Source organism: Phytophthora infestans, genomic scaffold (genome assembly GCF_000142945.1).
Source record: "Phytophthora infestans T30-4 supercont1.1 genomic scaffold, whole genome shotgun sequence".
Taxonomy (NCBI): Eukaryota; Oomycota; class Peronosporomycetes; order Peronosporales; family Peronosporaceae; genus Phytophthora; species Phytophthora infestans.
The window spans coordinates 2,709,803-2,736,153 of NW_003303758.1; the positions used below are offsets into that span (position 1 = coordinate 2,709,803).

A 26,351-nucleotide genomic window follows, 5' to 3' on the forward strand; every position below is an offset into this window, starting at 1 on the left:
TTTCAAGAAACCTCCCATATTTTTAGTGTGGTGTGCTGTTCCTTTTTATGGTGGACCTTTCTAATTAATCATTGCAAATCATCTCACTTATCGTGAGAGCCTCAAGATAATCGGTGCTTTGGATGGCCCTCCTTTCGCTTGGCCCCACTTGTCTTGGCTGAACATGCTGCAAGCTCGCCTTTTCTCAAAGTTTATGACGTCGTCGTCTCTCTTTGAGCCATCCATTTATTGCTTCTCTGTCCCAACAGCAATGTTACATATTACTTCGTATTATATTTCTAAAAGTCATAAATTTGTATACCGGTAACTAGCTTCGTTGGGCTTGTGCGACTTTATGTAGGGGTAGGCAATTTTGTGTACACATGATACACCATTTTTCTTATACTACAACAGGCATGCCCTTTCAGAGAGGCCGCGGTAGGGTAAGGGCAATGGCTTTTTTCTGATGCCAATTGGATACATTTCGCACGGGACGCATCCGGAGCCTGCGCACGTTTAAAAAAAATCTGCGCTTCACTATCGAATCTACCGCGAAGCTATCTGCTCTACTGGTGCGAAGGGCCCACAGCGCACGTGCGACTACCAAGGCTATAGGCACACGTAATTTATGAATAGTCTGTTTTGGTCCAACGTAATATATTTGTTTTGGTTATTGTATGCAGAATGGACATCTCCGAACTCCTGTCGACGCCAGGATACGTGTGTGACAGTTGTCACCACGACTTTGAGCGGTCGGACCACCTACGGCTGCACCAGCAAGGACGCTGTCGCGGTATCTCTGTGCCCCCGTGCCAGCTTTGTGACGTGTGTTGGCATTGGGCCAAGGGGAACAGGCACCATGTCACGCGCCATCAGCGAGGGAGTAGGTGCCGCAATCTCGCCGATCGCATCGAGCACCGGAACCAGCTGGCTGCAGCGAGGCGACAACGCGACGCAGCATACCACCGAGAGCGACGTCGTCTGCAGCGGGAGTCCGTTGGAACCCAAGAACAGCTGGTGGGACCTGACGATGTGCAAGGTCGGTTGGACCAGCTGCTCGAGTCGGATGATAGGCATGATCGGTCGGACCAGGTGGATGATTTCGACACGGACAATCCGACTCAACATGATTACACCCGAGATCAAGCTGCTCGTGATGACGATGATTATGCACATGATCTTCTTGATCAGCTGCTGTTGACTGGAGATGATGAGCTATCGGACATCGTTGCTGTTCCCAGCTTTTTGGAGCAAGAACATCAAGACAATGACGAGTCAAGGTGCACAAGATGATCAAGTCCATCAGGAAAATGGGAAAGCGGAACACGTCCAGGCACAAGGTCACCAAGAATCAAGTAAGGCTACGGGGCGCGACGGTGTTACTGATTGCGTCATATGCCTGGATCCTCTCGATGGTGAGACATGGATGTGTGACCAAGACAGCTGTCGGCAGCCGTACCACCGTGAGTGCATCAAGCGAACAATCCCCGTTGACCCACGTTGCAGTAGCTGCCGCGCCTACGTGCACCTTGAAGTTGAAGACGATGAAGTGATAATTGTGAGGCATGTGGCGGCACCACCAACGTGTGTGGTTTGCCTCGGGGTCATCACGGGCGTGGTACTGAAAGGACCTCAATGTAGCCACACGGCTGACTACGAGTGTCTCGTGGCGTACAACGCTCAGTATCTGCGCAATATCCGAGCCCGTGACTTGCAGTGCCCAGCGGGTTCGCAGCCGTTCCCAGTCCCCGGTGGGCTATCCTTCCGTGATGAGGAAAACGACGAAGGATCGGAAGACAACCCCTTTGAGTATGAAGAACCGGATGAGGAATCAGAAGAATCAGAAGGTGCGCAAGACGATGGAGACGGAGACAACAGTGTTGACGAATATCACGCGAGTGACTTCAGCAGCTCTTCTGACAGCGATGAAGATTACGCCCCCTAAAGATAGGGAGTAGGCATGAGAGGTAGTGCCTTAAAATTGAAGGTGCAAATCCGTCGTTTCAATTTGTATTGGAATTTGTAAGTATCAAAAGTACAAAAAGAGACGATAGTACAATAAAGGGCGACGATACAATAAGGGACGACAGTATATTAAGAGACGACAGTACAATAAGGGACGGACGATAGTACAATAAGGGACGACGGTACAATAAGGGACGGACGATAGTACAATAAAGGACGACGGTAGTAGAATTGAGGGGAGAAGTACAACAGAGAACGATGGTACAATAAGGGACGATAGTACAATTAACGCCGATGGTACAACAAGAGACGACAGTATGGTACAGTCAGGGACGTCAGTACAATTAAGGACGATCGCACACCGCTACTTTACTGGCTTTGCTTCGGTTACGAACTGCTGCAAGGATCTTATTGACGGTGAGTTCCTCGCCAATGAAGGTTGCGAAGTCCATCTTGAACTTGTCTTGGTCATCGTCGTACTGCTCGCGAATGAACTCGGCGACGATCTTCATCCTGGAGAGACGCGAGCGATGAACTTTTCGCTCACTCCCGCGCGATACTGGTGCCAGTCCGGGTTCGCATTCCAGTACTGATGAATATAGTCTTTCCACGACTTGGCGTCCGGAAGTTCAGACACTAGTGCTGTCGTATCCGATCCTGGCTTAAGATTAGCGGCCACTGGTACTTCAATATCGTCGTCACACACCTGTTCCTGGGTTGAACGAGTTGTATCGCTAATAGCCTTGACCATTTCATGCAGCCCTTGAAGCAGTGTCTTCAGCTCTCCCAACTTGGTGTTAGAGGTATTAGTGTGCTCTTGTGCGGCGTCTGCTGATTCGGTCGTATGCTGAGTATCCTGCATAGTGTCGTCTGATAGCTGTGAGCCTCCAAAGTCGATATCTCGTATACCTTCGACAGTCGCGCTAGTGCACAAACACCTGCTTCCCTCCTTCGCTTCTTGGATGTGCCGCGTGGTACCTTCGTCAATGATGGAAACGCGTAGTCGCTGTCACGCCAGGTGTGGTGAAACTTCTTCCGCGCGTACGTAAGCCATCTATCCAAGAAAGGTCAATGCTTCAGCTGCCCGTTCTTCCTTCGTGAGATGATGGAGTGAGTAGGTTCGACTTGCGAGGGGATCATGATCTGTCTTCCGGTCACGAATAGTGAAACAGCCAAACTCGATGTCGCTGTCATTAACGCGCGATTTGCGCTTGAGACCAAGCTGAATGTCGTCCTTCTTCATGAACAAGACTTCGTTGATACGGCACATACCATAGAAGCTGAGAGAACAAACCGCAAAAAACCACAGCCGCATGGTTTCGTTGAACATCGAATTCGACTCCAAGAATGTAATGACCTTCGTCAGCATCAACAGGGACATCGGAACCGCGCGCTTTGGAGTCCGCTCGCGCTTCTTGGATTTGCTGAGACCGGCGAGAATCCGCGTGATGGCTGCTGACCGTGCCGGGTTGCCTCGAGGTGCTGGGGTGCCGTCCGGAGAAGTCTCAACAACCCAACGATCGTGTGGGTGGCCACCGGCTAGCATCTCAGGTTTCGTGTAGTGCCAGCTAAGCGCAGCGCGAAGCTTTTCAGCGGGCCATTGAGTTGAGTTGGAGGTTTCGAGTAAGTTGATGTACGCGGCCACCACACCGGGCAGCTCCACAAATCGTTTCTTCAGTGGGTCTGGGTAGCCTTCACTTTTGCAGAACGCTGAGAATCGTCGAAGACTGCTGCTGTAGTCGCTACGCGTCCTGCTCTCGAGTCTTTGATCCACAAACCGGGCTGCAGCGATCGCAGCTTGGTAGAGTCGACTTGTGGTTGGCAGGTCCATTAGCGCCTTCGTCACGTGTTGGTCTTAGCAGCAAAAGGTGAAATGAAGATCTCTTTCATTCGGAGGATGGTCTCGGGTATCCGTCGTCCCTTATTGTACCCAAAATGTCGTCCTTTATAGTCCTGTGCCTCATATGCAAACGCATGGTGCTGACATATGAGTTTTCCAGTAAATCAATAACTTTTCAGTTTTTTTACCAATCAAGGCACATCGCACGGTCATTTATTGGGCTCGCATCGGTGGGAGAAGTGTATCCCTTTTATTTCTTAACACAAATATTTAACTGCCCTCTAGTTAGCAGCTAGACTGGCTTATTATAACCAATTACCATGTACAGTACTTATTAATAATAATGTAATAATAATGTCAATGTTATTGAGACTCTCAGTACAGTACACATGACTGAGTCAGTACTGTACCAGAACCAGTACAGGCGATTCTTCGTCAGATTGCGCAGCTGCTTCGCCTACCGACACTCTACCGACATTTGGATCGTCGGGATCGAGTCGGGATCGGATTCGAATTCGACAGAGGGGTCCGTCCGAATCGGACTGGACTCCGTCGTCGGAATCCGCTTTCAGCGCTTTTTTATTACATGTGTACTGCATTACCAGTATTGTGCTACTGTACTCGCTGAAGCGGCCAAGTTTCTGTGATGGAAAACGTTAGCGGCTTGCGAAGTTTCGTCGCAGGACTGTTTTGCTAAGTTGGCGTGGGCGACTGTCTCTGACAGAAACTCTTTGTTACAACATACATATTGTACTGTATTTGCCATTGGCAAATGGCCAGTCTGCAACTTGCAGAACAGTAGTCTAAATTTCGTGGTGTGACATGCCCGTGAGCACGTGAGTGAGTCTGTGTGCTCCATTTTACAGTGAGCCTGAACCGTCCGACGGGGGCTTTGTGTTTCCCGAACGGGTTACAGCAACTTGCTGTAGAGCGTGCTGAGCACGCTCTACCGTGGGCATATCCGCACTGCACCATATCGGCCTGAAGATCCGCCGGTGCCAGAATTAGTCTACCGATATATGTAATACATTTTGTACCCTTTGGATATGGATTGTAAATGTGGCAACCCACAAGAACTTGCTGATCTGCTGTGTTGTGCTGTGAGCATTCCTCGCCTCAGGCGAGTCGCCTGCCAACTTGCGTTTCACAAAACTTCAGAAGTGCATGGATGCATCACCTTGAAATGTGTTGAAGTAACCATCTCCGATGTGATGCTGACTATCTAGGGGAATATAATTGTGCTATATCATATAGAGATTTCTTATATAACTGGACTGGTTGGTGGAGAATAACTCCCCTCCAGGACACCAGACTATCTAAATCACCACTTCCTCTTTTACGAACTCTACCACACAAGCGTCTTCTCCTTCTACATTCAAGACTTCCTCTTCACTATGGCCGCCTAATCCTCTCTACCTTTGTCCTCATTCAGTTCTGTACTGCCCTAACAACTCTGCGCAAATCATCCCTCCAACAGGTTATCAGCCCAACGCTTCGCCAGGGTACTGACGAGCTGAAAGCGGCAAGACGATGCGCCTCCAAGCCCCAAGGCTCATGAAGGAGATCGGAGAGAAAATCGCCCGACGGACACCAACTTGCGTGAGGCCACGTTGCCAACTTGGCTCCAGCCACTGTGCTGTAGCACAGCATGCGTAGTTATTCGCCATGCTGGGAGGTCATGAAACCCCCGCGCCAGCCATGGAGCTGTAGCGCCGCACGAGACACATACATTCCGTGCCACACCGGCCATTGCCGAGTTGTGAGGCCATGATGCCAGACCAGCCATAGCGCTGTACTATTGCTGCTGGTTGAAAAGCCGTACTAGAAGGCCACAGTGCCTTGTGCTCTACGTACATGTACGCGTACACGTACACGTACACGTACACGTACACGTACACATACACGTACATGCATTTGATGATGTACAAGTACATGTAGTACATATTTAAGGCGAAGAACTAAATACCGCCCTCACGCACCAGCAGCATTGCTGTAGTGTCACGCCATACTGGGAGGCCAAATGCCCCGCTTGCGAGCTATAAAGCTGTGCTTAAAATATTCCAGCTACAAGCTGTGTATTTACTACTAGTATATGTGTACTTAGTGAGATACCATTTTAAATATGTACATCTCGAGCTACAAGGCCGAATGGCACAGCTAAAACCTCGCTTAATGCAAAGCTGCAGCAGTCTACTAAATGCAGATCTACGGCTTGTTGAGAACAGGTAATCCACTACATTTTGGACCTGTAAAATAAAAATATACCTTAAAAAAACAAGAAAGAGATAAAATGAAAATGGGCAATTGTCCATACAAACATGTGTCTGGTATTTAACCAAGTTAAGAAATACGCCCAGAAATGTATGAAACTGGGAGGCAACAACGCCGAAACAATTCATTCAATTCGCCAAATTAATAAAAAAATTATTGCGGCAAAAGTTTCAAACATTTCCAGCATAAAGAAAAAATCTTCAATACTTTATGACTTTAAGACAAGCCTACACAAGCCTCTGTCTACAGAAAGCAACTATAGTTTTACTGCATTAGTTTCATTTTCAATGGAATCGATAGTTTACAAACCTATTGCTTGCACTTGCGAAGTATAAACAAAATAAAAATCTTCGAAATGAGAAACAACTCCATGAGCCTCTAGGGAGAAAAATAGCCCCAACGATGAGAGCCTGCAAACAAGATGCGTACACTACCGATGACACTGTTAGATGTTTTTATGCTTTGAAAGCTGTAGCCTTTCTTTAAAAATATTTGATATCAAAAAACTCTCCACACAAAAGTAAAAGCAATCAAATAATAACAAAAAGCAAATACGAAATTTCAAAGTGTGAAGAAATATCCACAAATTAAAGAGCACAAAACTGGCAGTTTAATGAACAAAATTTTAACACAACTTTTACAAAATATCTAAATATCAACACGGTGAACAGGTGTATCCTCAAAGGTTTCCTGAGTAGCCAACAATACAGCGAACAGGTTTTGACACCTCAAAATGAAAGGTTTTCCTGAGTAGCTTTCTTCAAAACGCGTGCAACAAAAGCGCTAACAACGACATCCTACTATGGTGAACAGGTTTAATCCTCTACGGTTTTACTGAGTAGCCAAAATAACAATAAAACAAGAAATCTGTACAACCCCTGCCAAAACTGGTAACAAAACGACAAATCTGACAATAGAAGTCAAAGAAAAAAGAATGTCAATATCAAAACAAGATCTACCTCTTGTAAATGTTCATGTACGCACAGGACTGTTATTAACAGCCACCTGTGGTGCACCTGACAGATAGAGCATCATACACATTCCTCGATGTGGGAGGCTGTTGAAGTAACCATCTCCGATGTGATGCTGACTATCTAGGGGAATATAATTGTGCTATATCATATAGAGATTTCTTATATAACTGGACTGGTTGGTGGAGAATAACTCCCCTCCAGGACACCAGACTATCTAAATCACCACTTCCTCTTTTACGAACTCTACCACACAAGCGTCTTCTCCTTCTACATTCAAGACTTCCTCTTCACTATGGCCGCCTAATCCTCTCTACCTTTGTCCTCATTCAGTTCTGTACTGCCCTAACAACTCTGCGCAAATCATTCCTTCAACAAAATGCAAACCCAAATTACAAAAATACCCTGCTTTTGTGGTCAACTCTCCAGACATTGCTGCCCTCGGTAGAGCTTATGCGAAAGCACTTGCGGGCTGACTCGCAGCATAGCGATGAAGAAGTCGTGGTGGTGCCTAGACTTCCGAGAGTCTAAGCTGTCATTTTTGCTCATAAAAACAGCAACAGGAATGATTTTTGCCGGCGCTACAGTTAACTTGTTTTATGTAAGTCCCAAAGACGAGCCAACAGCGGAGCTCGCCCAAACCTGCACTTTTGACTTGCCCCAAAATAATAATCAAAGCCCGGCGGTGCACACGCAATTTGGCTGCAAACAGCAAGCATTTGATCGCTTTGTGGCACGGGCTTCGGTTATGGCAGCCGCTGCCCACGTTGGGCACGGCATGGCGCATGAACGCTCACGGTAGGCGTCGTGATGGCGGAGGACGGGATGCTCGCTAGCTCATAATTCGCATTAAAAGCAAATTTAGAATCAAGAACTGATCTCAAATACCTAAAGCAGTGTCGTAGGGCCAAGTTGGCAGTACCTGTACTGTACGGGCCAAGTTGGCAGTACCTGTACTGTACGCCGGCGATCGTTCAAGGTCGGCGTGTCCGTCCTCCCTCACTTCGCTGCTGGCCACCGCCGGACTTCTGCACGTGTGGCAACGCGGCAATTACCCTCTCTTAAGTGCGAATGTCGGTAGGTCACAGAGCCGAGCCCGATCGGGAATGTTTACTGACCAGAGAGCTTCTACCGCCATTGATTGGACGTGCCGACCTCCATCGTGGTTTACCGGATCGGCGCGCTGTCATTCTCAAATTTGCATCACATCGAGCGAGTCGGGCAGACCAAGTGTCCAAGCTCATACGTCACTGACCACTATTACTCCAGCTACCGCTGCGACACTGTTTCAATTTTATCATGCCCATGGTTGCTGCCGCCGGATCAAGCTCGCCGCTATCGGCTTCCAAACCTAAGGCCAAGTCCATTTCGCCAACGGCCAAAGGTATCTGGTCTTTGGAGGAGCATGACCGCTTCCTGGAGGCCATGAAGCTCTTCCCTAAGGGTCCTTGGAAGTCAATTGCCGACCACATTGCTACGCGCTCTGTGCGTCAGGTGCAGACCCACGCACAAAAATATCAGGAGAAGGTGTCGCGTCGATTGCGCGGCCTGCGAAAGTCGAAAAAGAAACTCGTGCGTCCTGAGCATCGTATTGACGAGGACACTATGGAACTGTGCAAGCTTGTGGATTGCGCCGCCGGGAAATTGGTTGCAGCAAGCAAGAAGTCGACATTGCGAGTCAGCGTCGTCGTGCTTGAGCCGTTGCAAAAGAAAAACATCTTGAAGGAGGAGCCCGTTGAACCTCACAGTAGCCCACGGGGCACGGATGTAGATATGAAGACCGATGACTTCTTGCCGTTGCCATTCCTGGACTTTGGTGAGGATATCGACCTGGATCCAGTCCACATCCCCACCGTCAGCGAGTCTCTAGACTTCTTGATCGACTACCTGTCGATATAATCTCTGCAGCCAGCCACAGCTCGGTTGCTGATAGTGCAGTAGCAGGAAAGACCCGTCATATTTGGTGAGGTATCCTTGGTCAAGCACACTTGCTTGATTCATATTTATATCATAAAGAGCCTTAGCAATACCACACACACACCTTATCCGTGGGGGATGATGCGTCGATACAACAGCTCGGACGGAGGGCGTACTGAATCCGAGTTAGTTCAGGCTCAACAGTCCCCGCTTGATCTCTGGACAACAATGTTTTCTAGGGTGTCATTTGATTGCACTTCTTCCCGCGCACAGTCCTCTTTGGTACTGTGTTGGACCAAGTTCAGTAGCGCCATGGTGCCACAACTGTCATGCGACAACACCCAGACACACCAACTACATGTAATACTACGTACTTCGAAGTACTACGTAGTACAGTAGTAACATGATAAAGGGCTCTCTACTTGGCTGGTAGCGCACACATTTAATGCGCAGTTGCGCCGCCACCAAGGAGAACGCAGTCGAAGAGCAGCGGTTTTTTTTAGGAACCGCTGAACCCGGCACTAAAGCAAACAAATTGCTGCTGCATCCTATCGCTGGGATTACATTTTACTGACGCGTTTTGCCTGGCAGTGCGCAGATCATGTACATGTACGGTACATTTTGTTCCCAGATCTCTGCCATGTCGCATGTTTTAAAGGATTTGCTCGTCAAATGGGGCTTGGCCGCCAAGCGCCAAGTTGGCGAGTCGCCAATGGCGACAACGTGAACAGCTTTGAGTTGAAGCCTTCGACTTTCAGCAATTGGCTACAGAGTACTGTAGGAACTTCCTAGGAAGGGCACAATTGATCTTCGGTAGTGCTGGTGAAGGCATCACAGTACTTTATCAAGACTTCGGATCGAGAACTCGGCTGTTGCTGTGCGAGTTTACGTTTGGGGGGCCCGCGCGTGTCCAGTGGACTCGAGATTCTCAACGCCATCGAGTCAAATCGTCGCGAACGAATTGCTGCAAGCTGACTGCTTGTCAAGCGAAAACTTCAAGCAGTGCTTGAAGCATTTCGGTTGCAATGAAGCCAGCAGTTGCTGCTGCAATGCAGCCTGCATTGAAGCTCCTTCATATTCAACTCACGCGTCGTGTCTAGTAGACAGTCTACGGCCCCTATTTAACTCAGCATTGCAGTCAGGCTGCTTTCAGTAGCTCGTTAAGAGCGACTGGCGCACTCCACGAGTTCGGCGACAACGTGACAGCGTGTTGTGCAGTGCACAATGTGCAGCACAGCCACGATTAGCTGTGCATGTGTGACGGCAGCTCAGGCTCCTCAGACTGGTTAAGAGGCTCAGTCCATTCCGTTTGAATGACGACAGTGATGTACACAGTCATTGTGCTGACCCAATCTGGCAGTCTTGAATTAATTTTCGACGTAATCACCTTCATGCATTCATGTGCTTGAAACAATCAGCATGAAGATACTGAACTCACAGTCAATTGAAGCTACTGGCACCGTCATAATTAGCTCTGGCCGCCACGAGCGATTATTTTTAGGCATTGCAATGGATCTCCGTCAGAGTTCTCCACAGAGTCATTGCTCTCTACGAAAATCGCACAAGACAACAATCCCTCATCTCTCATTGTGCCATATAAATTAACATTTTACTGTGATAACAAATCCATCGTTTGTTTACTTCGAAGTACTGTAAGCTTATTCCAGGACTTGCTGATGGTCCGCCCTTCAAATGCGTTATCATGAAAACGCCGCTGCATGGACACGCAGCAGAACTTGACTCAAGTGCTAAGTCCATGTCAATGCTATTTCTTGACGTCAGAATGATATGATCAACGAAAAGCTGGCCACTCGATATTTTGCCAGGAGTGCATCGCTCATACATCACAAGTATATTGAAGTTAATATTACATTATTGGATTCTGCCATGAGACTTTCGAGTGTCTCGGGGTTGCTGCCCTTCGCTTGAACTATCTGCGACCACAAGCTCGCTCAAGCCTTTAATGAGGCTAAAAGGTTTCATCGCCGGGAGACCCCATGGACACATCGCTTTACTTTGGGTACTGTCGATAAGTAGGCTGCATTCGATTGTCTACGACTACGAAAGCGTTGGCCACCACACATCCGTATTATGGAAATGCGGTACATGGATGGCATCGTTGCTAAAATAACGACTGTGATCGTACACAGCTTACAAAGCTCAACGTTCGCTTGCACTTCGCCAGCAACCGGCTGGAATCGTGCTATCTGCAAGAAACAGCGTGCACTGGAATCAGACATCATGAAAAGCCTACATGTAGCAGACGGCAAGTTGCCGTGAGATTCTTGCCAATGTATACATTTGGCCCAAAACACTACTTCAAAGTACTCGTTATTTGTGATGTCTGCGTCAGAGTCTGACGTCGATGCCGCCCGTGCTCCTAATCTGGATCCAACGAGCAGAAGCACAGGACGACTAAGCGATGTAAACAGCTGCTACACTCTTGCCAGGCTAACTGTCATTTCAACACGCAGTTCATTGCTCCCAAATCGATCTTAGCTAGTTGACAGCTTAAAAGTATCATCTGGCAACAAATGCAGCGAAAGTATTTTAGACAATGAAAGCGTATAACTGATATTATCTCGTTGTAATTTGGCTCTTTCTGCCGAGCAGGACTCTCTTGAGATGTTACGGATTGTCGCGATGGCGCAATAAATTAGGCAAGAAGCAGGTCGATAGATTCCTGCACGTCTTGTCGGTAGGCGTCGTCGGCCAGCACCTGGTCGAACGACACTTCGGACGTGTACGGCAGCGGTTCCAACTCGAACAGCAATGGCTCCATGTCGACGTCCATGTCCAGACTATCGAAGCTGATGGAGCTTATACTGCTGATGCTGTCGACATCACTTGCAACAGGGCTGCAATCGCCAGTCAGCAGCTCTCCAAATCCGCAGCTTAACGGTGACATGTCCCCGACTGGAAAGGCCGACGGCGAGCGTGGCGAGCCCTGCACTGTAAAATTCTTCACGCGCTGAATGCAGCCCGTTGCATGAGCGTCCACGCGGTGCTCGGGGCGCACGAATTTCTTCTTCTGTTTGCGCAGACCGCGTCGTCGGCGGTTAATCTTCTGCTGGTATTTCTGTGCATGCGTCTGCACCTGCTTGATAGATCGCGTACCAATAAAGGCGGCGATGGAGCGCCATGGTCCCGTCGGGAACATCTTCATGGCATGCAGGAACTGTTCGTGCTCCTGCTCGGACCAGAGGCCACGCGTGATTGGCGTCGTTGGCGCAGGCGCGACAACAAGGCTACCTCCGTGGGGGCTAGTGGGCATCATGATCATGGCGTCTGTCGCTATGGTTGCTGTTGTGCTGCGGCTGGGTGCGCGGCTCAAGTAAAAATCGGAAATGGGGTCAAACTCGCGACGTGATTGATGTGGCCGCTAGTCACTTTTTTAGCTTACCTTCGCCATGACACGCCGTGGCCCTTCTTCGCGAAAATGGGGGGATGGGCATATCTGAGAGCGAGTAGGGGTATTTTATGGCTCAGCTTCGTCCGTGGTGGAATGAATGACCAATGGCAGCTGGGTATCCCGCGCGCCTCGTCTGCTCAGTTCCGGTACAGTAGGGCGCGGTATCTCAGCGCGCTAAAATTATCAGTCGGTAAAATACGAGCTTACTGTATTAAATAGTGAAGACGCAGCGGATCAGCATTATTATAACATGCTCTCGTGCCGAAGCGGCTGCTTCTCAACATTTTCACGCGAGACGCATTGAACAGTGAGAACAGTTTTTGAAGCGAACCTGTGGCATGCAGTAGTCGTGGCACCAGGCGAATTACATAAAGGCAAGTTGCGGCTTGCAGTAGGCTATCCAGTTTTGAGAATTATAAACGTTTAATAGTATGAACAGTGTTTGCTGCGTCTTCGGTACGTTTTAATAGTTAGGCTTCATTTTGCTGAGATCTGCCGCTGCTGCCGGTTGCAGAACTAAAACGCGCAGACAAAACGGCCTACGTCAACGCAAAATGCATTTTGGTGCTGTCTCTGCTGAAAACGCTAACCGATGTTAGACAAGTTGCAGCATCTCATGCCGAGTAAATATAATAGCGTAAAGGCTTCGGCTCTCATACTTTCGCGTTGATATTCCTTGTACACGTATGTTTGCTCTACAAGTGGAAATTAGTTTGCGAGGGTTACTGGGATTTCGCTTTGGCCGCTGTCTTCGTCACTGGTATAGATGTCAGAAAGCTTGGCTATAAGTGATTGCTTCCGGTTGGAACGGCCTAGCTAATCGCACAGACAGTAGCATATCCAGCGGTCCGATGTCTTATCGCAGATGCCGTCTGAGCCATGCGCTGCCTATACAGTTCTTGTGCTGCAGCAGCGATACCGGTAGCTTTGGAAATGCAAGTATCCACTGGTTGCTGGCCTGTGATCAACCCTGACTAAACCCCTTGCAAAAATCTTGGCTGGTGCTATATAATAAATGAAGCATGTGCTTTTTTGCAACGGTATCAAGGGAGGTGTTGATTTTATGATCAAATCTGGGCACATTTTGGTCACGAATAGATAACTTCGGAAGCCTCCTTACGGGCATATATGCGATACATATATGCCAAAGAATAGTCACGCGTGTTGGCGGTGCTGCAAAGACTGAAGGTCTCAGGCGTTGAAGTAGCCTTGACCAACGGCATTGGCGCGATTCCAGTGCCGTCCCAGTCCAGTACCAGTACTCGGACTCGGCATGCGAACATGACTCCGCCGGCACGCGCGACGTTCCTTCGGTCGGCTTCGCTTCTCAGTCTTTTCTTTTTCTTCTTTTCGTTTTGCAGCGGGCTCGCATGGCTTTAGTCAAACAGAGTTGCATACACTGCATCTAATTCACTCAACCAACTCATCGAGTCAACGAGTTGTGTGTTTATGAGACACCAGCGTAGGGCGCTGCATGCGAGCCGCGACGTGATGAGGCCGGTGCTGGATCAACACACTTTGGGAAGCGCGGCCGCGTCCGAGCTGCGACGCATGCCGGCTCTTCCAGGGAAAGCTCGCTCGGCGAAAATGCGAGCTTTGTCAACCTGAAAGTTTCACTTAGCTATTCATTATTGATTGGATTCCTGTCCCCCCATTTGAGTGGGTTTCACACGAGGTGCAGTGCAACTCTCGCTGCGAGTCTATATTAATAACAGCGACACCTTTGCACAGACAGATATCGAGACTTACAAGTGCTAAGCGTTGAAAACGATGACCAGCGAGCTTTGAGGCTACTTTAACGTGTTGCAGCTCGGTTTCAGTCGCGAGTCAAGCGGGGGGCTCGTTATTACCAGGCTCCATCGTCGAAACTTGTCTCCAAAAACGAGCTTCGATAAAGTCGACGATCGTGTTCGGTTGGTACATAAAACAGTGGTCATGGTAATAATCTAGTCTACAGCATTCGCAGCCCCAGCCCATCTCCTAACGGGAGGACCAAATCTTTTTTTGTAGGCCTAAGCTCAAATTTTGCGAAGGTTTCCGCTGGCAGGCTGCAGCTATCGGCGACAAGCGGCGGCGTTAACTCAGCGGCTCCGGCGCTGCTATTAGCGACACAGATGCAATGCTGGGTGTTGGTCGGCCTCATGTCGGACGCCGCTGAGCGGATCATGGCTGTGTGCGACAAGCTTCTGCCAACGTGGCGTCGCCGACCGCGCTGCACGAGTATTGTAAGTTGTGGCGAGTTCTGCTGACTGCATTCAGTCCATTGCAGACCCACTGTCACTGTGATGCATTGGCAAAGGAAAAACATGTACTTGGGACAAAGGAAGTCTGCGGCAACGAACAGCTAAGAACTATGGAGCTTGGATACAGAGCCAATCGTGGTGCTGGACTGCGCTCAGATATGTGTGCACGCAAGTTTCGGAAGTTGGCGTGCACGTCTTATGCGTGAAGAGGCAGAAGATCGCTTGCTGACATAAGGTTACTGAGGCCGTCGCGAAGGTTCAACGCTGATCGATCTCGAGGTTGCCTGCTTTCAGCTCGGATCACGACGGAACCGACCATGGGACTGTCCATCTGGGTCGTCTGCCGCAGAAGGCAAGGTAAAGTTGACACAACTGGACCAGACCACGGTAACGCCGGCCGACTTCCTGTGTCTCAAGTCTCGCGAGCCGATGTTGTAAGACTTATCGCTAGTATAGAATGGCATTAAATCATTAGTAAGTCGGCCGGGACACACTCGTTCATCAAGCTGCAGCCGACTTCCGCTGCTTTTTAAGCTGTGGCTTGTTCACATCGCCATTCACTTCATTTTCAACCTGCGCCTCCTCCGTCTCATTACCCGCCCCTGCCACACTCTTTCTCTTACGGGCCTTTGCCGCTGCTGCGCGCTTATCAATCTCAAACTCAAAGCCCACAGGCGTCGTAAGCTTCGGAAGTCGTACGGCTGGGACGCCGACGCCCCCACTGGCCGAAAGTGCTTTGGAGAACTGGGCGCTCTTGCCTGGCGCCGCTCCGTGGGTTGTGGCGTCGTGGTACTTTTGCGTTTTGCGCTTCTGGGCCTGCACGCGCTTGCGGATGGCAGCGATTTCCAGCAGCTCTCGGGACGTCCGTGTTAACATATCGGCACGAGAGCGAGCGGTATACTTTTTGATCTTGCGGAATTTTGGCGACTGCGGGATCGTCAGATGACCGTTTTCCTTGGCCACACGCGCTAAGCGACGTCGCTTCTGTGCCACCTTGCGAGCTTCAGCCACTTCCTTGTCTTTGCCAGTCAGCACCTTATCTCTTAATGCGGCCAGCGAAGCTTTCGTAGGCTTCAGCAGGCGGTCTGTAGATGATATTGCGCGTACCCTGGGCACGGGTGCGGGGGCGCCGCGGAAAATGGCGTCCAGATCTACGGGGCGCTTCGTCGGCGCCATTATTGTCCGAAGTGCTGCTTTTCTCGAACTGGCGGGAGGCATCCCATACAAATAATAAGTCTTTTTTTTAAATGAAAAAATTGTTTTTACCAATCTAACAATTATTAATACATCATCCACCAATGAAATACACACGGTGGTGCAGTACACCTATTTCTACTCTATTGAAGATGTCAACTTCGAGAATGCGCCCGGTGCCTCCAACTCGATCTCGACGCACTTCTCCTCTACAGACAAATACCATCGATGTACCAGCTGCAGTACAGGCGCAGCATGTTTCAATCCCGCTAAAAGCGCAGCAACCGCCTACTTCGATGCCTCCCAGATTGACGCAAGCAATCAAAGACGAGTTTGCTATCCGCTACCTGCAGCAGATTGGCGCCAATTCCACCCCAGAGAACATTGCAATGGTGTTGCAACACTTACCACTGGAGAAATGTGCTGTCTCATCTGCCTGGAAATCTCGTGGATCATTGGCCGACGTTTTGCAAATCGACTGGAATCCAAAGTCGCTTAGTCTGGGTGGTGAGCCTCCAGTCAAACTAGCTGCTAGTGGGGTGGGTGTTCATGTAACTCCAATAGCAGCGCTATTGTCACCGAGACGACAGCTACGTGGTCAGCATTCTTTTCAAATTGGCACGGTTTGCTTCACCTTTGACGATATGAAGCGTAAGTTTTTGCTGCCATTCAAACTAGCCACGGTGCCCACTGAACTTGATGTCTTACAAGTCTTTGGAAATCGCTTGGAAGCTGACAAAACACTGTCGCCCAACCAAGTGGAGAAATATGGTGGTGCGCCTGGCTCACCCACAGCTTTAGGCTCTATCGCTGAGTGGGAGGCACATCGACGACTCAAAGCTGTAGACGAGCGCAATGTCCCGCCGAATGCCAGCGCAGAAACAGTGTCAGAAATGCACAACGAATTTTACCTCACGTTGCCATTGATCTCCTTAGGGCTGCCTGAGGGTAACGAAATTACACGAACGGTACTTTACGAAGCCCTGTCAAGCACCGTCATGATAGAACTTGTTCAGAGCACCTTGCGGTATCTTTACTTTAAAGTGATCGACCCAACAAGGAAGAAGATACGCATCAGCAACGAGCAAGACGCACTTTTTGTCGCCATCGCACAGCAGTTTGCTCTGCTGCGAGTCAAGATGGAGCACAAACAGCGATTGATTCCTCGATCGCTCACAGTGCTCGTGCCATTATTGCTACTCGCCCTTCGCGTAGACATCGAGACACTTGTTCGTCTACAATACCCACTAAGCTTCTCTTGTGCCTCGGAAGAGATGACTCGACTCCTGCAAGACATTGACGCTCAAATAACGCGGTTATTAGACCCTGATGGTAACTGGAGTCGTTTGGCCGTGTTGGAGACAACGCACGAGGCCGGTCAAGCTCGTGCATCGTCCACGTTTCAACGTGCTCGTAGATATCGACGCCTCCGCGACCAATTCTTCCAGACTAGCGCAGTGCTGCATGGTCTCTTCCCTGACCCTTCGTCGGGCAACTCTCGCCGCGTCATGACTCAACGTGGTGGTGCAGGAATCAGCCATTACACACACTTTTTCAGCAGAGCTGCACCCACAGCTAAACAAGAGGAATGTCGTTTATCGGACGTATCCGTTGCTTCTAAGCTATCTCTACTCCAAAGTCTTCGACGCTCACAACAATCGTAAATCATAGCAAAGGGAAAGATCGTATTTTTCTCAAAGGCTCAGAAAATGAAGAAGTTAATGCTATCAGCGTCAATAAGCCAGATTTCTGACCCAGGCTGACGGCCATGTTTACTTGTTCAGTTCCTCCCAGAGCTTCTCCACGTCACCGCGCGAGTTGGCGACGACGGTGCGGCCGTCCAGGGAGATGGTCTCGCCTTCTGCGTTCACGAAGACCAGCATGGGGATACCCGTGACGCCATACTTGGTGCTTATGGCCTGGTTGGCCGCGCGTTCGTCGAAGGGCAAAGCCAGGAAGGGCATCTCGTTGTAATACTCGGCATACTGCGACGGATCGCGGTCGGACGAGATGAAGATGAGCTCGAACTCCGGGTGCTGCTCGATCATGTCGTCATACACAGCGCTCAGGAAGGGCGTGAACTGGCGGCACGGGGGGCACCAGTGCGCACTGAAGTAGAAACCCACCACCTTCTTGCCGGCCAGCTTGTTGTCCGTGTCCTGGAGACCGTCCTTTGTCTGGAGCTTAGCGCCGAGCTGTTCCGACCACTTCATTTTGTATTTAATACTCTTTCTTGGGGGTCGACAGCGAGAATTATAGTGAGTGAAAAGTTGTGTGGGTATCCAAATGGTACTGTGACGGACAGAATATTATGAAATGAATTTTGACGAAGCACAAAAGTCAAGTGCGAATTTCGCCACGTGGATCAATTTCGGCTTTCGGACTGGAAAAGAATGACTGAGCTTCGTAATCTTACCCCCCTACTGGAGTCTGGTGTCTGTCTGTCAGTCCGTCCGTAACGGGCTAGGGTTAATTAATGTAACGCAAATACGCGCGTTCTACTGGCTGCCGAGCGCAGCGAAGGCGGCTCCAATTGGCTAAAATCGCATTATGTGGTGTACATATTATATGTGGTATACACATCGTACTTAAAATGCACCGTTCAAATTTCATTTTGCCCCCATTTTCAAAACGGAAGCCGCGGAACGCCACGTTACTCAAGGTACGCTGCGTGTATGCATGTTAGTTTGCATTAGTAGCTAGCAAGACACTCATACACAGATAGTCCGAGGTTCCTGGGGCTGCTTAGGGGGTAGCTTATAACTTGCGGGATTCTATCCTGCAAGTAGGTAGCCGTGCTAAGGGGATTTAGTTCTAGAACCCTCTGGGTTCTTGGGGCTTCATCCCACCGCCCACTCTGCGCGAGAGCACATTTGGCACCTGGTCCATTGACCGCAAACCCGACAGCGAACCAGTTGAGCCGGTCGTTAATGGTTATTAATGGGCACGCACATTGCGTGCGTGCAGTTGGTCAGGAGGGGTACCGTAACTGGCCTCTTTTAACCGACAGATGGGATGGGGGCTGTAATAGCCTATCAATAACCAGCCTTTGCAATTAACGGCCGCCTTTTGGCAAAAGGATATCGCACCTCAAGCTACAGTACTATCCGGGGGCCCAACCCTGAAGATTCGACTGCACAATTTGCAAACTAAAACCGCTCCGGGCCTCACGGCCCGTGACTGTGGGATAAGTGATCGGAGATAACCTTGATGGGGGCAAGCAATCCCAGGTAGTACGCGTATTCCAACACACTACTCTATGAAAACCTACTGCTACGTGCGGTGTACTTAGACATTGTCTAACGCGTCACGTTTTCGTGTTCGCAGAACTATGGCTCGGAGTAAGCGAAAGAGGACGCGCGAGGAACTCGAGGAGGCCCAGCGCGAGAACGAACGCATTAACGCGACACCCATTCAAGAGGAAAAGGATGCGCGAAAACGACGTCAGACCAAGCGCAGAAAGAAACGATACGACTTGAACAAAGAGCTGAAGGCCCTCAGCGTACACCAAGACGAGCCAGACGTCACAGAAGCGACGGAAGTTCCGCCTCATCGTATTGAAGATCAGGAGGAGAAGACGGAAGAGTCCGATCCTTCGGTACATCAGCGCCGTTTTGCAGCTCAGATGGAGGCAGCGTATCAAGCGGGAGCCGCTGAGGTGGCTTCATTTGCAATACCTCCAGCTCCTGTTCAAGATACGATTCCGGTGTCAGCAGCGCAACGAGCTCGCGAAAGACGAGCTAGCAGGACATTTTCTCAAATAGATCGCGACCGTACCAGTGATGCGCAGAGAGCTCGCACGAGACGAGCTAATATGTCACTCTCTCAGCAGGATCGTGCCCGGAAGAAAGACGCTGAGCGCAAGCGCGCCCGTAGAGCTCGGATGCGCGGGGAGGAGCTTCAGGAGCACCGATATCAGAACAGGCAGCACCAAACGGCACACAGAGTGGGGATGAGTGAGCAAGAACGGGATACTGAACGCGAGGTAGCCCGCCAGCTACATGCGAATCGGCGAGGACACCTCTCGGAGGAACAACGAGATGCTGAACGTGAGCTAGACCGACTACGGCAATTTAATCGGAGAGCAGGGCAGACAGCAGAAGAGCGCCAGCAGGAACTCGAGCGGGTGCGCACTCGACGCCAGTGCGTTCGACATGGCCACGCTCTTATTTCCCTCGATAACTTCGATGCGTCCATGATAACGGGTGACGACGTGGTGAGCGGCCGGCACAAGCTTCCGACAACAACGGCTTGTCCGATCTGCAATGCTTGGAAGTGGCCTGGGGAGTCTGCGATATCATGCTGTCTCGCAGGCAGGGTAAATCTGCCTCCACTGCACCCCGCGCCACCAAAACTGCTTCAGCTGTACGGAGATCCCGAGTTCCGCCGTCAAATTCGTGCCTACAATCAAGCCTTCGCATTTACGTCGATTGGTGCTTCGTGCTCAAACCGATCGTTTCAAAATGTGCATCAAGACGAGAGCGTTGCGGGTACACACGGGGTGTACACATATCGCATTCAAGGGGCTATGGGGCACTACCTCGGATCTCTCCTCCCCCACATAGACCGTCGGACAGGCGCGCGAGTAGCACCCAAGTTTGCGCAGATCTACATTGTGGATCCAGACATGCAACGCCGCGCGGAGCGACGTCTTGGTATATTCGCGGATCTGGATCGTGTTGCACTACTAGACATCGAGAAAATGATGGCAGAGCACAACCCATTAGCGCAACGGTTCCTCCACTTTGGGCAGCAAGTGCGTCAACACAACACGGAGACTCCAGTAGATTTGGTCTTCCGTCTGCATGATAACTCCTCGCGACCGAGGACGCATAACCGCCCCACTGTGTCTGAAGTGGCTGCGACTCTCATTGAGGATGGCAACCTGGCTCAGCCTCGGGATCTACTGCTCTTTACACGCGATCAAAGGCTGCTACGTTTGTATGAGACTCACGCCGATTACGATCCACTCCAATACCCGCTTCTCCTTCCATATGGAGAGAAGGGCTGGACCTACACAGACGAGTTCGCGAATGGTGCTGAGTATCGAAACAAGAAGGCGATGTCGCTTCGTGAACACGTCGCGTTCCGCCTTCATCAGAAAGTGAATGACCAGTCCGCTCTCCACCAAGGCGGGCGTCTATTTCAACAGTGGTGTGTAGATCAGCGTGCAAAATGTGAGCAAGAACAGCTTCGCTGGGTGGCCGACAATCAGAAAACACTTCGCGCCGATCAATACAGGGGTGTTCAAGACGCTTTGCTCAACGAAGATACTTTGGCTCTGGCGGAAGGAGAAGTGCTGCTGTCGGAATACGACCGGGTCCAGAACAGATTAATGCACCCGGACCAGGACGGAGGCAACAGAGGACGACCTACCCACTTTCTTAATCAGGTTGGCAAGCGTATCATACTACCGGCTTCGCACCTGGGTAGCCCGCGGTCCATGTACAAGTCGTATCAAGATTCGATGGCAATTGTTCGGGAGTATGGACGGCCCGACGTCTTCTTGACGGAAACGTGCAACCCTAAGTGGGACGAGATTCTTGAAGCGATACCTTCCGATATCCAGACAGCTCAAGATCGACCAGACATCGTGGCTCGCGTGTGGCAGCAGAAACTGCAAGCGACGCTTGACGATTTAAACCAAGGCGTCCTGGGGCAAGTGCGCGCGCGGATTTACGTTGTCGAGTTTCAAAAACGAGGGCTCCCCCACGCTCACGTATTGATTATTCTGGCTGACGAAGACAAACCTCGAACGCGCGAGATCGTAGACAAGATGGTATGCGCTGAGATCCCAGATAAGGATACAAACCCTCAGCTGTATGAGACGGTCATGTCATGCATGCTCCATGGTCCATGTGGGCCTGCAAACCCTTCCTGCGCGTGTATGAAGGACGGCAAGTGCACCAAAGGATATCCGAAGCCCTTAGCAGAAGTTACACAAGCCAATGCCAACGGATATCCAGTGTACAGACGACGTCGACGGCAAGAAGGTGTTCTAAAGTTCAAAGGCAGAGAATACGACAATGCTACGATCAACCAGTGGGTTGTACCGTACAACCCGTACTTATCCCAGAAGTACAACTGCCACATCAATGTGGAAGTGTGCACGGATATTACTGCGGTTAAATACCTGTACAAGTATGTGTACAAAGGACCCGACATGGCTATACTCACTGTGGAAGAAGTCCGAGGAGGGCAGCAGAGTGCGCGTCGAGAACCAAATGAGATTCTACGTTTCTTGAGCGCCCGGTACATTTCTCCGGTGGAAGCTTGCATGCGCCTGCTCGATTTCACGATTCAGGGAAAAACCCATGCGGTTACTCAGCTAACGGTTCATCTCGAGTCAGGCCAGACGATTTGCTTTCGCGAGACGGAAAACGCGGAGGCAGTTTTGGAACGTGGTAGTCACACGATGCTGACCAGATTCTTTGAGTTGTGTGCGAGCGAAGTGCCCGAGAATCATATTGCCAAGACGATGTTGTATCAGGATATCCCCAAAGAGTTCTGCTGGAAAGCGCCGGAGAAAGGGCAACCGAAAAGGTGGGTTCGCCGGAAGCAGTATCAAGCAGCTGTTGGTCGCATGATTCACGTGTCTCCTCGAGATATGGAGCGGTTCTACCTTCGGCTACTGCTCTGTCAGCGTAGAGGTCCAACGTCGTTTGAAGACTTGAGAACGGTTAACGGAATTGTCTGCCCAACATTCCAAATTGCGGCGCGGGAGGCTGGCTACTTGGAGAATGACAACGAGTGGGTTTCGTGTTTGACGGAAGCGGCTGAGTTCCAAATGCCGTATCAACTACGCCAGCTCTTCGTCACCATTCTGGTGTATTCAGCTCCAGCAAATGTTGGTGTGCTATGGGATCGGTTTTTCGCGGATCTTTCCCAAGACTTCGCACGCAAACATCAGGCTTTGATGAACCCCTTCAAGTCGGCGTTGGTCGAATTTGAAACGCTGATGAGCATTCAAGAACTACTTCAAGCGAGTGGGTATGCGGTAGCTGACTTCGACGAGCTTCCTCAGTTGGGGTCGTTCCCAACATTGATTCGTGAAGCGCTTCGCCAAAACGGATTACTTCGACGTGAGCTCACTGGATACGATGCGTCAGCTTTGGAGGCGATTGTACACACAGAAGATCAGCTAAACGAAAGTCAGCGGGTGGTTTACGACCAGATTATTGAAGCGGTTGAATGCCCGGAGGAAGGCAACAAGTTATTTTTTGTTGATGGCCCGGGTGGTACTGGAAAATCTACACTGCTTCGAAACATACTGGCCAAAGTCAGACTCTCGGGGAAAATCGCCATCGCTGTGGCGTCTAGCGGTATTGCCTCGCTCTTGCTCATGGGTGGTAGGACAGCTCATTCTACATTCAAGATCCCTTTGAAATTGAACGAGAGCTCGACGTGCGGTATCAGGAAGAACTCCCATATTCAGGAGTTGATTAAGCATGCAAGTTTAATTATTTGGGACGAAGCACCTATGGCCCATCGCCACGCATTCGAGGCAGTAGACCGAACACTGCGGGACATACTTGACAACGATACCGAGCCTTTTGGGGGGAAAGTGTTTGTACTTTCGGGAGATTTCCGCCAGATTCTCCCGGTCGTTAAGAATGGAACACCCGTCGAGACAATTGACGCTTGCCTCAAGTCGTCTAGGCTGTGGCCCCAATTCCAGACGTTCCCGTCTTACGGAAAACATGCGAGTGCGCACAGCTGATACTGCAGACACTGCTGAGGAAATGGCTGCGTTCTCCGAGTTCCTGCTGCAAGTCGGGGAGGGAAGGCATGATGTAAACCCTTCCCTAGGAAACGATTACATGAAGATCCCGCGCGATATGCTGATTGAGAATCCACCTGTGCCTGAGGATGAGGACCAGGAAATTCGTCCGGGCGTTATTCCAAGAGGCATGGATCGGATCATCGACGAGATGTATGGCGAGATTAATAACCCCGAGGTTGCTACCGACGAGTATTTCGCTAACCGAACGATCCTCACGACCACGAACGCAATCGTGCACCGCATCAATGAAGCGGTGACCGATCGATTAACTGGACAGGCGCGGGAATACATGTCTTCCGATTCTGTACAAGACGACGGTGATGGCAATTTTTTCGAGCAGGAGGTACTCCACTCGATGAATATCAGTGGAATGCCGCCCCACAAGCTGACCCTCAAGGTAGGAATGCCTATCATGATGATGCGGAACCTGAATCCAGATCTAGGGCTGTGCAACGGAACACGGCTTCGAATTGTGGCCCTCAAGCCACATGTCATCCACGCCACAATCATGACCGGTGAGCGACAAGGGCAACATGTGTTGATTCCCCGCATTGTTTTCATCAGTGACGGAGACATTCGGAGCTTTCCGTTTCATTTGAGACGCAAGCAGTTTCCTGTCCAACCGGCCTTTGCGATGACGATTAACAAGGCGCAAGGACAAACGGTGCAGTACTTGGGGCTGTATCTTGCTACGCCTTGCTTCTCCCACGGGCAGCTGTACGTTGCGATGTCGCGAGTTACTTCAAGATCAAGATTCAAGGCGCTGGTCGAGTACCCAAAGCTGGAGGAGGAGGATGGGGTCTACGCCCAGAATATTGTCTACAGACAGATCTTTGGTTCGGAGTAGGAATGTTCAACTTCAAATGCATTTAATACATAACGTTTACATAAAACATGTTTAAGCGCAGCGAAGGCGTGAGCCCATTTCCCCTGGGACTACAGCCTGCCACCTCCGCCGCGTAGCGGCGGCGAACGGCTAGTCTTACCCCCCTAGTGGAGTCTGGTGTCTGTCCGTCCGTCAGTCCGTCCGATAGGGGTTAGGGTTAATAATCCTCACGCTAATACGCGCGTTCTACTGGCTGCCGAGCGCAGCGAAGGCGGCCTCGATTCGCTAAAATTGCAATATGTGGTGTACACATTATATGTGGTCTACACACGTACTTAAATGCACCGTTCAAATTTCATTTTGCCCCATTTTCAACTGTGGGCCGCCACCTCATGCGAAGGGCGCTGCCTGTGCACGCGTTAATTAGCATTAATAGGAGGCGCCGACGTGCACACACATACAATATCGTCGTAGGAGCTGTTGAAATTTTTTGTAGGCCCTGGTGACTTATATTTAGGCCTCAATCGAAACTTTAGTAGCTATTGAATATAGAATGATATTTTAGGCTTCATAGTACTTTTCTAATGAGTTTAATTTCAATACTGTTTTGCGTAGTACTATTATCAAGACAATTCCTATTTTTCCTTGCAGCTATTTAGTAGTACACATAATTATAATATCAGCGTTTTATAATAAATAACAATTGTATTACTATTAATAATAATGTGAAAAACTTAAAATATGACTATTGTGGCTTACACCCCTGCACTCCACACTGCCTCCGGATAAAGTATCATCTTCCTCTGTATTTTTGCACGTAGTGTGCGACTTTAAGATATTGTGTGAACTTTCCAGCAATATATGCTATGTACATCAAACAAAATCGGAACAGCGTTTGTGATTCAGCTAGCGCGGAGGCACGTGACTCAGCAAGAACACGAAACACGAAAGAACACCGACCCACACTATGTAGACGACGAAATAGAAGAGCAACACGAAGCACGTTAGGCCATGGACGACGATAGAATTCTTAGCCGATGCAAACCACGAAGTTTTATGCGTAGCGTGAAAGGCGGAAGTGCACGCAGCTATGAAAAGGACAGAGGGACAAGAATATGACGGGAGCGTACGGACCACGGAAGGGAATTAAATACATAGACACCCCAGCATGCTGAAAAGCACGGGCCATGGAAGAGTACGCACGTTCGAAGCCACGGTAGAACACGTACCAGTGAGAATGCACAGAAACAATTCTCCAGCAACACCACGGGTAAACATGGAGCACAGTCAGCCGACCAAACCTGAGCCCACAGTAAGCCAGATACGGAAAATCAGAAATCAGTCTTGGGAGCACGATGCCTACGTAGAAACTGAGCTCACCGATCCACGGAGCGCGACACTACGATAGCTAACGATAACACAGACGACAGCCCATCCCCGACACCAGAGATAACACGACAGCATGGACGCTGAGTTATCCACTAAAGTATCGGAGAACACGCTGCCACACGAAATCACCGAGTCACGGAGCACCATACCAGTGTAGAACCTGAGCTTACCGAGCCACGGAGGACAGCAGTACATGATAACACGATTGCACGGACTGCGGACCGCCTACCAAATGCACAGGGGGTGGGCTTGGTATGACCACGATTACACACCGTGGAGCACGATGGCATCGTAGAGCACGATAACACGGACAACGCAGATGCACTACACGTGCACAATACCATAGACAGCATAACCACACCGCGATTGCACGATAGCGTGATACCGCGGTCGATGACACTTCATCAGGAGATCACGATGCACGGGCGACGGATCCACACGACTGCATGAATGCACCAAAGCACGGAATAGCACCCTTTGGTTAGAGTACCGGTGATGGGAGGCCAACGGCCACGAATGCCTATGTATCACGAAAGCGGTACAGCCCGCGTAAATGTTTGA

The 26,351-nt window shown here is 50.0% G+C and overlaps 6 protein-coding genes across 6 annotated transcripts; 3 read left to right on the top strand and 3 right to left on the bottom strand.

Annotated features, from left to right (window-relative positions):
* Positions 1-8,265: 8,265 nt before the first annotated feature.
* On the top strand, positions 8,266-8,990 carry PITG_00513 (myb-like DNA-binding protein, putative; the record flags this gene model as incomplete). Its single annotated transcript, XM_002909061.1, has 1 exon — positions 8,266-8,990. The coding sequence occupies one exon, from the start codon at positions 8,326-8,328 to the stop codon at positions 8,923-8,925; it is 600 nt and encodes a 199-aa protein (XP_002909107.1).
* A 2,609-nt stretch (positions 8,991-11,599) lies between these two features.
* On the bottom strand, positions 11,600-12,226 carry PITG_00514 (myb-like DNA-binding protein, putative; the record flags this gene model as incomplete). The annotated part of the gene is made up of 2 exons (XM_002909062.1): positions 11,600-11,704; positions 11,798-12,226. 2 exons carry the CDS (start codon positions 12,224-12,226, stop codon positions 11,600-11,602), a joined length of 534 nt encoding a protein of 177 aa, XP_002909108.1.
* Positions 12,227-13,636: 1,410 nt separating this feature from the next.
* On the top strand, positions 13,637-14,804 carry PITG_00515 (uncharacterized protein; the record flags this gene model as incomplete). Its single annotated transcript, XM_002909063.1, has 4 exons — positions 13,637-13,668; positions 14,165-14,268; positions 14,366-14,580; positions 14,625-14,804. The coding sequence occupies 4 exons, from the start codon at positions 13,637-13,639 to the stop codon at positions 14,802-14,804; spliced, it is 531 nt and encodes a 176-aa protein (XP_002909109.1).
* Positions 14,805-15,099: 295 nt separating this feature from the next.
* Positions 15,100-15,816, bottom strand: PITG_00516 (uncharacterized protein; the record flags this gene model as incomplete). The annotated part of the gene is made up of 1 exon (XM_002909064.1): positions 15,100-15,816. One exon carries the CDS (start codon positions 15,814-15,816, stop codon positions 15,100-15,102), a length of 717 nt encoding a protein of 238 aa, XP_002909110.1.
* Positions 15,817-15,959: 143 nt separating this feature from the next.
* PITG_00517 (uncharacterized protein) lies at positions 15,960-17,456 on the top strand (the record flags this gene model as incomplete). Its single annotated transcript, XM_002909065.1, has 3 exons — positions 15,960-16,299; positions 16,360-16,550; positions 16,614-17,456. 3 exons carry the CDS (start codon positions 15,960-15,962, stop codon positions 17,454-17,456), a joined length of 1,374 nt encoding a protein of 457 aa, XP_002909111.1.
* On the bottom strand, positions 17,453-18,039 carry PITG_00518 (nucleoredoxin, putative; the record flags this gene model as incomplete). The annotated part of the gene is made up of 1 exon (XM_002909066.1): positions 17,453-18,039. One exon carries the CDS (start codon positions 18,003-18,005, stop codon positions 17,565-17,567), a length of 441 nt encoding a protein of 146 aa, XP_002909112.1.
* Between the last annotated feature and the right edge of the window lie 8,312 nt (positions 18,040-26,351).